The sequence below is a fragment of the Echinococcus granulosus genome, assembly GCF_000524195.1.
Source record: "Echinococcus granulosus chromosome Unknown EG_S00105, whole genome shotgun sequence".
Taxonomy (NCBI): Eukaryota; Metazoa; Platyhelminthes; class Cestoda; order Cyclophyllidea; family Taeniidae; genus Echinococcus; species Echinococcus granulosus.
In genome coordinates, this window is record NW_020170485.1 from 16,219 (window position 1) to 28,137 (window position 11,919).

Here is an 11,919-nt window from a genome sequence, read left to right on the forward strand (position 1 = left end):
TCAATGGAATTGACCGCTGCAGGAATCCCCCGAACCACGGTAGAGTTCGCCCCGTGGACACTTGAGCATCAACAGGAGGCCAATTAAAAGGCCCAGAAGGCTGAGGTGTAAACATTCCAAGCTCGGAGCAAGATACTCGTAGACAACAAGTAGTGTACTCAGACGAAAAGCGGGATACTTGACCATGATTACGCTTGAAAGGTACAACCGACTTCGATGACCCAAAAATGGTTATCGTCTACGACAGCCATTGCCAGCACGTATCCATGAAACATGCCAGAGCACGCCGCGACCACGAAAACCTAGTCAGGGTATGGCACCCACCACCTCAATGATTGAACTACTAACTCACAGGTGACCCACTTTGGTACGATGGTGACCGCAAACCGCACTCCTAGAAAGCCCGTGACTATAGAGCAGACACAACGTGTTTCACCGCACCACGTACGCAAATACTGATTATTTATTAGGAAAGTGGGGGAAAATTTCACATACGCACAAGCATGATCGCATGGGCCAAATTCACTTCTCCATCGCTGTTGTAGTACGGTGTTACATGCGTAAAGGAAAATGCAATCCTCAGCCTACAGGTAGACGAAAAAAACCGAGTTACTAGCCTGACTTAAAAGGCATCACAGCCTAGACGCTAGAGCTATTGGCCAAACTCACGTCTATATCCGCTAGACGGAGGTGGTGGACCACGTCTCGAATAGCCGCGGTCATAGTAGGGACGATCGTCATAAACACCGTATGGGGGAGGTGGCGGTGGAGGGGGTCCACCTCCCGAATAAGGACCATCGTAGCCGTAAGGCGGAGGCGGTGGTGGTGGAGGGCCCATGTACCGGTCGTAGGCGGGCATTGAGTCCGCATCGAAGTTGTTGGCATCGTAGTCGCTACGATGACCACGAGGAGGTGCCGACTACAGATTTGAAAACCTATAAGAAAATCGAAATACTACCTCTAGTGTCTCCATGATATCTTCGACGCAGGCGAAAACATTTTGCGGTTCACCGATTAGCTGAAGCACACGGTCCGTAGAACGAGGCGCAAACTCCTGGTAAATCTTGATTATTTGCATGCGGTGCTTTTCGCGTAGTTCTTTTATCTTGTCCCCGCTCTTACCAATCACCGAGCCAACCTGACTATGGTGAATGAGAATGCGAAGATCCAGGAGCTTAGCCGGATCAAGATCGTTTCCCTCATCGTCTTTTCGTCCCTCCAGTAGGCGCTGGTCAGCATTCTTTGCGGACAAAACATCCTGATAGAAAATGGCATTGTCATGAACATACGATCAAGCTCACCATTAGGACATCGGTTAGCTCTCTAAGGCAGCCACAGATGTTCGGCCTATCACCCTCCATATTGAAAACCCTGAAAGAAAAAATGAGGAATTTAGCAGAGGAAAGTGGCCATTAATAAGCTTAGTTAGGCGTACTGTACCGTTCTGGGCCCCTGCTATCAGGAATGTGAAGACGGACAGAATACTGCAGTGAGAATACATGTGCGCGGACACACACAATACAGATGTTAGCAAGTGAATACCATAGGTGAATACCATGAGAACACGGGTGGCATGGACATTTTCAGTGACAAACATGGCGTGACATGAGACGGAGATGAGCCGTGGGGTTCGAAATCAGTGGACAATCATCAACGGTGACAGTTGGACACGTTCGATAAGTGGTGACAGGTGAGTTCACGTTCATAAAATGGATAAAAATAAAATAGCCCTTTAGATCGAGGCACGACGTGACGTGTAGAGAATAAAAAAGATGACAGACATGGTACAATACCTGAGCTCGGAGATCTTTAATAGTCTCGCCGCCTTTGCCTATTATGGGCCCTGCCGCTCGACTTGGTATGAGAACGCGAAGAAGTTTGCTTGGGTCGTCACTGCGACGGTATTTGCTGGGCGGTCCATCATCAACAAAACCATTTCCCCGCTTCATCCTGGAAGAAGCTAGTAAGCGAAAACGAATGTGGCTTCGGCGCAGTCAAACAACTCTTAACGCTTATTCGCAACTGAAATGGCATTGTTCCCTCAAATCACTTTAGTTTACTAGTTAAAGTGGTTACTATATTTTTTTTCTATAAAACTGACAGGGCTTCGTTAAAGTGTATACGGTTTAAAAACACTTAGTAAGCAATATGATTCAAGGCATTCGTATGTGAAACAAGTGTTTATCCAGAAAAAATTTGCTGCCTTGCACCTATTTGCATGTTTAACTTATACAAGTATGAAAGCCGCAGTATTTTTTCAGAGCCACACTCTGGGATTTCCCTCATATGATCAATGAAGGGATAGTCGGGCTAAGTGAAACAATGACAGTTTATAAAGAAGTGCATGGTGCTGTTTCTAGCCAAGCTTTAAAGTTCTCCCCCTTGTAATCTCCTTCAGACAATAGCACAAAAGCTACTACACATATCACGAAAGCAATTATATAGCGTCCCGGGACTCCCTGAAGACGAAAGAGGACACAATACTCGTACAGAATACATGTATTTAGCACAAAGAAGGCGTCTGGGCTATTGGCATGGCCCAAAAGGCTAGCCCACCCAGCGAGGTACAAGGGGGCTAATTCAAAGTGCAAGAGTCGCGCCTCATCAATGCCGAGGGATTAACCGCTATCGTATTACAATTAAACATTGCCCATTGCACAGCAACACTTTGGCTCGATGACTACCCTTGAACATTTTTTACATGGATTATTAATCATGGTTTCTTGAAAAATATCCTTGCTGAGGTAAAAGTTCAACTTTTACTAAACGTTTCAGCTGGTTCTTATTTTACTACTAATTAGGCTTGAAAATATTTGACAGTTGGACTGCCTTATTAAAATTTTCTATTGCACTGAGAAAATACAGCTTAGATGCTACTAATTCCTTGTGAAAAAATTTTAATTAATTGGTTTCCAGAAGTTATTAAACATATGTGTTTCAAAAATCTACCACATAACCTTCAGTTTCCGTGATATATCTCTCATTACGCGCTTCGCTTCCACCGTTTTGGACTACCGTTTAGGGTGATCCATTTGGGGAACGGTAGATGTTTTTTAGTTTTTTACAAATATGCTAATTCCTTATGATAGGTGCGAGAGTTTTGAATAGTTTTTGCATTCTAGTGTAATAAGCACTTGAGTTTTCCCAAAGGTCTTGGCGATTCCAATGATTAGCAATAAAGTACAGTGCGACTACTGTCTGTTGCGCTTGATTTTAGTATAATTGTATCAACACCCGTCTACGAATTCAGGTGAAGCGTCCATGCCTTTTTAAAGTGCGAATTTTTTTTCCTTGCCTTGTTTAGTGTTGTTAAAGTCCACCTTTCATTTTGCTGTAATCCCTCTCCATTCACTTATTGCTTACAATGCTCTTCGATCATTCCGTTGTTCTTCGTCGTTTACTATCGAGCAATTCTCTTAAGAATACCCCATTTTAGAAGAGAACATTTTCAAAATGCATTCTGTTGGTTGTGATTTTTTGTGGTATTGTTCAACTTCTGTCATTCCTATTTAAGTGGTTTTTAAAGGAGGTCTTTAAGTAAATTCATTTTTGATGAAATTTGTCCTGTCTCTATTATAAGAACTTCGTTTTTTAGTTGATCCCATGGACAACAGCAGTTCAGCACTCCTCATTCCCCCTTCCCAACGACTCAATGGCGCAGACATCTACAACTGCAGTTACAAGAAACAGTTCCCCACCTCTCATCGCCTTGCCAGCGACTTCGAGAAAAATGAGGCTACTTTGGTAGCAGAGGGAGCCGCGCAGTCCACTCGTCTCTTCCGTAATAATATGAGGATGTTACAAAGGCGAAATATACGCAATAGCAAAGTCCTCCCCACCACCGCAGTCACGACTGTCGCTACCGCAGTAATGAAATCTGAAACTCCACGGTATGCGCTTATGAAAGTTTATGAAGAAGAGGAGGAAGAGGTGGTGGAGATGAAAAAGGAAGATGAGAGTGAAGACTTGATGGAACCTTCAGCCACGAACAATCGGTTGTCCCATGAGGCGTTCCTTCAGGTAAATCTTTTAAATAATTGCTTTCTCTTTAATCTGAGAGGTACAGTGGCCGTGACCCATCATCCTTTATTAATCCAGTGTTTAGGGTTTTAGTACTTTGTTTCCAATCGAACGGTAAGGATTGAAGTCCAACGTGGCGCGGACTGAAATAAACTTGTTGTCTTGTGAGGATTTTTCCCTAGTAACTTTATATATAGAGTCGTGGGAAGCCGTCGTTTGTGCTTTCTGTGATATCACGGAACGGGACTGTGTTTCAGGAATGCATATATGTCGGCACCAAGTGCAAACGGATTTTTTAAGGTTTAATTAAAAATTAGGGACATCATTTCATTTTTACTTGAGTGTTGCATAGTACTTCATTTTAAATTCAAGTGGGATCGAATTATCAACAAATTTGTACGTTCTTCGCCAGTGTCTCTACGACGGATCGGCCACTGTAGCTTGCGTAGATGCCTCATTGTTTTACTTAGAGCTATGCTCTTTGAAACCAGGAAAGCTATATTTAACCTCCTCTGGTTCTGGGCATTTCACATCTATCTTGGTGGTTTGAACCCAGTCGATCTGCTTGCGGTACGATTTGGCACAGTTATCATAACCTGATGAAAAAGCATGTCACATAGTTGTTAGATTGGACTCAAGCTTCAAAAATATCCAGCCTGTCATAAATATGTGACGTTATAGTTAGGATGTTAAATCAGGATCCGGTGGATTCCTTGTTTACTAGTATATCGTCCTCTGAGACGTTCCTTGTCTTTCAATCTGTTCATTTGCCCATTTTGTTTGAAAAAAGGGTACAGAAAAGGAAAGCAAAGTAGTCAGTTGACAAATTAGGAAAAGGAGGACAAGTATAACGCAACCCCTAGGTGCTATTTGGAGTAGATTCAGTGTTTAAAGGTAGAAGACTTGCTGTAAATAGTTGTGAACTAGGATTTATGCTTCATTCGGGCCAGAGAACAGAAGTATATTCATACACACTCAGATAAAGTGAACATTGAGCGCACTTTGGCTTTGGCATGTCTAATCATACCGTGTTGGTGAGATTTCGAAGGTACTATTTTATATCTGAAAGCGATATTTGTTCTCCTGAATGCCAAATTTTGTTAGGTCTTCCTTCGTGACCAACCCAACAGCTTGTGAAACGTCCCTTGCCTTCGGTTTACATCCATATCGGCACCAAACTATTAGCAGAAGCAGGCTTTTCAACGTTTGATAGGAAGTTAAATTTGGTTGATTTTTTTATTTATCACACTTTGACTTCATCCTACTATCATACCTGCTCTTAGTGCGACATTTCCTTGTCATCCTTAGACGAAATGGAGTACTCGGTTATTAACTTATACGGTAATTAATCAGAGCCGCAGTTTTGCTAGTAGTCGCCTACCTTACTGAGCGTTCTTCAAGATAACTTTACTGCTGGACCTGTAATCTGTTTTGAACAATCACTAATATATTCTTACGAGGATTTTTTTTTTCATACCCCATCGTAACTACGCTTAGGAATTTGGAGAACAAGTCCACTGTTTCAGTAACACAATTCTTCCTCTATGAAAGGTCAAACCTCAAGCGATCTTAACTCATCCCTAACCTTGTGAAAGTAGATGTAAAACAAGTTGGATTTCGCGTGTTTAAAAGGTGGGTCCTTTGTTTGAATCATTGCAACTGTGCCATGTATCAGGTGACTCAAAAACCACTTCGTGTGGGTTTTGGTACAACCCGTTGAAGTGGCTTTGTAATGCACAGGGACTTGTAAACTTGGTTCAATTGGTTATCTTCTTGTAGATATGGCATAATACTCTTTATCCCACTCTACCCTAATTTCTCCCCATTCTGAACCCACTGTCACGGCATAAAATGTTGATTGAACCTGATGGACAGGCTTTGGGGGTGTCTACTCTGCGAGTCGGGTTAAACTCGGTTGAAAAGCTGGGGAAGCTTCCGATCGGATTTGCTGTGTTAGCAGAATGTACCGTTTAGTAAAAGACAGATAACGAAAATAATTTAAGACTGTCCTCTATTCTTGTTTATGAGGAATTGGAGTATCACAATTACTTGTGCTAGTTTGTACTTAGCGTGTGAAGAAGAAAACTTCCACTAGTGTAATCCTTAATGCCCACATCAGGCAACTGACAGATGGCAGGCAATGGGCCTGAGAGAATAATAATTTGGTGTGCGTTATAAAAACCTGAAGTAGCATGCATACTTCTTTAATGGCGATTAAGTGGACAAAAATACCATTTATAATCTCAAAATGACCCACGCTTTACTACGAACACACATTCTTGAGGAATGCATTGCTTTATTTACACGAGACCGTGCTTTCTTTGTGAGGACAATCTCAAACACGGTTGTTCACTTATTAAAAGCTAGATAATTGCAGGTGAGGTCTACCTACCTGATATGGCATAACTCTAAGGTAGCCAAGAAAACCTTCACCTTAGAAACAGCCAAGTCTAAAAAATCGGTAGGCAGAAAGTCCTATTATTACTCTCATAAGACTGCACAAGAACTCCCTAACTTTTCAAAACTAACCCATGGGAAGATTAGCAATTCAGAATGAGGAAGGGATACGGTCTCATCCTTGTTGTTTGTGTTCTCATAGCGCTATTTCAAGTTATTATCACCTTTTCTTGACATTAAACAGTTCCATGTGAAGTAGAAGAGACAGTAGGGAGGCACAAATTAAGATAGATGTAGACGTGATGGGAGCTAGATTCGCGGCCACAGATATATTAATAATGGGAATTTTCTGTCATAAAACGGATCCCTACAGCTGGATTGAAAGATCGGACATCCTTTTCACTTCCAAGCTACCAGCGTTTACGTGATAGCATACAGAATGGGTGGAAGTCCGTCCAAGGGATATCAAGTGGTGTAGCGCCCCGAGACATCAATTTGGAAAATGCTTAGTACTTACTACAGACGACATTAATATTACTGTAGAAATCTTTGAAGCTTGGAGAGTCTGCGTAGTTGCATAGTCCCTCTCCTTTTCCATCATAGCCTTGAATGTCTATCCGTAGCGCTTTCTCTGTAGGCTATGGGAATATAAACGACGACTTAAAATCACGCTGGACAGGAGCGGACGCAATTTGGGCGATTGACAACATCTGGAATGTCTTCAACTTTTGTTATGCGTCTCCTAGGAATTAGCCACCCACAGCAAAGGACGTCTTCCTTCCGTGACATTTAACCTTACTGTTGAGTCACTCAAACTGGACTTACTTTACTGTTATCACTAATGCAGTGGTTTGGATCATCCTTAGAGGTGGAGAAGGGCGGTTTTTACTGTATCAATATAGTGGTCTAACCTAAAAGGCTGAAGCGTCCGTGCTGTTGAATAAACATCATGAATAAATTTCACCTTGTTACAACGATTTTTAGCCAAAAGATAGGGGAATTTTAGCGATCCGTCGGAAGACTAGCCAGCCTCCTATCTTTTCCCTCCAATTTCAGCGATCAAGGGAGCAGTTAGCTCCTCCAGAAACTCTCCTATCTCAAACCTCCACCACTCACACCGTGTCTGAGCTAAAAGGCGCCCTCTCCACCGCTCTTGCTCGAAATGCGCGTCTACTGGAGCAGCGTCGCACACAAACCACTCAGTACCTCCAACTTCAGCGTCAAGCCGACTCTCTTAGCGCGGAACTGGATGCCTCTGTAGACAATCTTCGCCACCAGCGTTCTCGTTGGGAGGCGGAGAAGCTTAGATCCTCTCTAGAAGCTCGGGAACTTCGTCAACAACTTGCAGAAGCTCTTGCAGCTCTCCAAACTACTTCACATTGCCCGCCCAACAGTTCCACTCCTGTTCATCAAGGTGGCTTTGCTTTTTTGATAGACTTAATACTTATAAATGTGGAATAACACTTAATGTACTACTGCAGTTAAGGGAGGGCAAAGTGAAGGTTGTACTCTATGCGAGCAGCGAAATTTAGAGGTGTCCGCGCTGCGAATCGCGGTGGAACGGCTAGAGGGGGAGATGGCACGTCAGCGGCGCGGAGCGGAGCAAGAAGCAGCTCAGTGGGCAGTGCAATTAGCGGACGCAGCAGCGGAGAATCGGTCACTTCGACTCCAGCTCTCTCGCTCCGGCAACACCTTCTTTTTGAATTCTGCCTCCTTTACCGGTGAAAGCGAGGTGGAAGATAGTTGTATCAACTGTCGGCGATTACAACAGTTGGTAGATGTGTTGCAGGCAAAGGGGGGCGCTGGTGGGGTGATGCCCCAGCCCGATGTTATCCCCGTTTCTTGTGAAGAGCGTGTCGGAGTGTGCGAGGGTGCAACGCAGACGGAATCCATAGATGGTGTGTCTGTTGTCTTTTCATCTCTTGATTTATTCGATCATTTTTGTTTTATAATTCCTAACTCCTCTCTTTTACAGCAAATTATCCTTTCAAAAACGAAGAGAAAGATACCAGCCTCTTCGAGCTCCTTGAATCGGGTGGTCGAATCAATGGCTTGACTGCAGCTTACCCCAAAAAACAACTGGGGGACACCTTGGGACCTCAACAAGGGTGTAAATCACCTTCGCCACCACCTCCACCTACTCCCTCTCACTCCGGTGACGCTTCTTTAGACGTCTCTCGCCTTTTGGAGCGTCTACATGTGCTAGAAGCCGAGGTTGAGTCCTCCGCAGATCAATTGAAAGCAAGTAATGACGAGTTCCTCCAATTAAGGGAACGTCTAACTAGTGCTACTGTGGAGAAGGCGCATCTCAAAGCCACTCTTGATGGACTAGATGATCAGGTGATTCAACTGGAGGCGGCGCTGTTCGAGAGGACGGAGGAGCTACGAAAATGTCAGGCTGAGCTATCTCACTATCAGAACCCCCAATCGTGTGTCCTAAGGCTGCAGGAGTAAGTCGTTTCTGACTGTAGTCCATTCTCTCTCCCTCTCGCCTACTAGAATCAACTCGTCTTTCATTTTTTCAACTTTTAGTGACTTTGAAGCGTTGGCTAGGAGTCCCCCACGGACCGTGCTGCGTCAGACCTCTTCCCAGTTCAAGAAAGTTGTACTATCTTACGTGGCTATGGCTGCAATCTACCTCAATAGACCGCTAGTTGCCAAAATGCGTGAGTGTACAAACGAGTGTGTGAAATAATGAGTTCCTTCCTTAACCAGAGTATTCAGTAAAGGGAATCTCATTCCCTCCTTGATTGTCATTTAGAAGTGCTTCTCATTTCTCCGTTTTAAGATGAAAAGGATTTACTTGGGTACTCCTTATGGGTCATGAATTTAGTCGTGCTTGAGACACCGTTCCTTAGCAGTGCATAGGAAGCCTAGGTTTTCCGCAACTCAGTTCCAGTGTTTGGAACTGTAGTCGAGTAGACGCCTGAACCACTTCAACCGTCACACTGGTGCAGTCAACTTCAAATTCGGCCCATGAAGACTAACTTCTGCTCTCGACATCCATGCCTGTTCGATAGCCAATGTATGACAGAAGGTTGTTTGCTCTTTGGTGTCATTTTGGGCGACTTTTTTGCTGCCGCCTTCAATTTTGTGTAACAGACTGCGTGACTAGCTGGTTTGCCTGGCGATGTCACTCCTGAAGACCCAAGACACGATTAATTTATATCCCTCCTCCTCCACTTTCACTGTTTCCAATGCACAGATGAACGTAGAAACCTGATTTTTGGCATCACCTCAAGAAGCTTAATTTCCATCTCACTTTTTTGCGTGCATCCTAGGTCACGCTTGCAGCGCGATGAATGCACGCGTTGTCAAGGCAATTGACTATCGACTGGTGGGATCGCGGGGGCCCCGTGTGGTGCTCTTCCTCGTCCTCCTCATTTACCTCGCCTTCCTTCACTTCCTTCTTGCCAATTGCCTTCTCCAATGAAACGGACGGAAGTAAAGCACGCACACACGCACAAAAGGCGGCGGTGGTGGTAGTGGTTGTCTTTCATGTGTACACATTCACTCGTACATTTTATTTGTGTAAATTGGGTTTCTTCTCCTCACACCCATTGTTATTTATGATTATCGTGTTTAGAGCTATTTGATGAATTTTTGTTCCTCTTCTTTTTGCGACTGCGATAAGACCATGGATATGTGCAGACGTGGATGCGTATGCATGCATTCCGTGGCTTGCGTAACCTCCGTATTTGTGTGGACTCTTGGGGGAAGATACTAATTTTTCCCTGTTTGCGAACACAGTTCAAGGTCAACTTTTGCTTTAAAAGGCTCGTCCAAAGGAGGAGTGGTGCAATAAAGCGGCTGTCTTCCCTCATCTTGCTCACAATGGAGTAGAGAGATTCGAGGCAACCGGTTCGTCACCTGACCTTTGCAAATTCACGCTAGAAGGTCATTTGACCCTAGATATGACCCGGACATCCGTATGTGTAGGAAGGCTGTTACAAGCATAACATAAACGGAATGCCATCACGTTAAGACTGGCGGCTGAGATCTACGGGAAGGGACCGAGTATTTGTATGTCGCGGAAGTGTAACCGATTCCATTGCAACCGTCTTCAGTTTACCACCTTGTACTCGCCATCGAGCTCCCCTCCACTGGGCGACATGGATCAAGTGAGGCTTCATTCTACCAACATGGAGGAAATGGGGGTTTGTTAGGTGACACTGGTCCAAAAAAAAATGTCCAAGTATTCATCCTCTCCCTCCACAAACTTTTTTCACTAGGTGCAAGATAGCCGCGAAGTCTGCTTTTACCAACACGTTGTCTCTACAGGCAGAAAATTGAGGGGCCTTGGCCACGTCCGTCTCTACCTCACTTGCCTCCAACTGTGACCGTCTGATGCCATCAAGGGGATGATAATCAGGAGAATTTTGTGCATGAGCCAGCACCTCCCTCCCGTTTAAAAGTACAGCACCTTCTCACGGATTGGTTATGAGGATGTGTCCTTTCTAGAGTTAGGAAAGGACAGGACCCTATTCAACGGCCATACAGATTGGGCGGCGAGCTTCTGCAGTTCTGGACGGCGTCAAATCGCATCAGACTCCGTCCTCTGAAACATGGTAGGCTCGTCTCAGCTCCAGTCGCTCAGCATAATTTGGTAGGGTTAAATCCGCCGACGCGGATGGAGATTGCAGATAATCTCCCAGCTAAAAGAGTATAAAAGCGGGACAAAACTTGGACGGTAGTCCTCCTCAAAAACCGGGAACTCGCTGAAACACCGTTTTCAACTTTTTCTTCGCTTACAAAGTAAAGAAGATTCCCCTCTTCGAAAATGTTGACAGACAGTTTAAACGGCGTGAATTACTGTCCGAAGCTTTCACACGACCTCGAAGTTTTTACATCATCACTAACTTTCGGTCAATAGTCCACTGACGTCCGATGAACAGGAGGGAGGACAGGATGTTTCCATACAAAAATCACGCCAAACTCCCCAACTTTGTGCATAAATGAAAAAGGCAGCGCAAATGCTGCTATTAATGACCTCATAAGTTAACGCTGGTGATTTTTTACTACACAACCACGTTCAATAGCTGGGGTGAGGGGACGGGACTCACCGCATCCAAAAATCGCAATAAACTATACAAATGTGACCTGAAGAGGCCTGTTTATTCGTGGGGCCACGAGTCATGAGTCGGAGAGTTCACATCCGATGACACTCAGGATCCATTGGATTGGCTCATTTTCTTTCCATTCATCGCACCCCATCCTCGGCCTACCATGCAAACAACAACAACAGCAAAGCGTAATTAAGCAGTCCGTATATTCACGCCAAAAAGAATGGGGAAGTAAAAACAAAAGCGAGACCAGATAAAAGTGAATCAGCGATGACTATTCCATTTTCTCACTGCAGAGAAGACTAGGCGAGAAAAGGGTCATTTTGGACGGGTCAATCCAGGAGTAGCCTCGCGAACCAACATCACTACAGCAAGGACAGTTCTTGAAAGGCTGTGTGGAAGATAGAAAGGGAGAAGATGAGTTCCTTTAAATGAAGTA

General features: G+C 44.4%; 2 protein-coding genes across 2 annotated transcripts; one reads left to right on the forward strand and one right to left on the reverse strand. All coding sequences in view use genetic code 11, as the record gives it.

Annotated features, from left to right (window-relative positions):
* Positions 1-1,949, reverse strand: EGR_08378 (Heterogeneous nuclear ribonucleoprotein K; the record flags this gene model as incomplete). Its single annotated transcript, XM_024497627.1, has 7 exons — positions 1-193; positions 349-409; positions 670-919; positions 959-1,258; positions 1,302-1,371; positions 1,441-1,484; positions 1,794-1,949. The coding sequence occupies 7 exons, from the start codon at positions 1,947-1,949 to the stop codon at positions 1-3; spliced, it is 1,074 nt and encodes a 357-aa protein (XP_024347931.1).
* Positions 1,950-3,603: 1,654 nt separating this feature from the next.
* Positions 3,604-9,112, forward strand: EGR_08379 (hypothetical protein; the record flags this gene model as incomplete). The annotated part of the gene is made up of 6 exons (XM_024497628.1): positions 3,604-4,020; positions 6,398-6,481; positions 7,474-7,831; positions 7,899-8,315; positions 8,393-8,867; positions 8,950-9,112. 6 exons carry the CDS (start codon positions 3,604-3,606, stop codon positions 9,110-9,112), a joined length of 1,914 nt encoding a protein of 637 aa, XP_024347932.1.
* Positions 9,113-11,919: the final 2,807 nt, after the last annotated feature.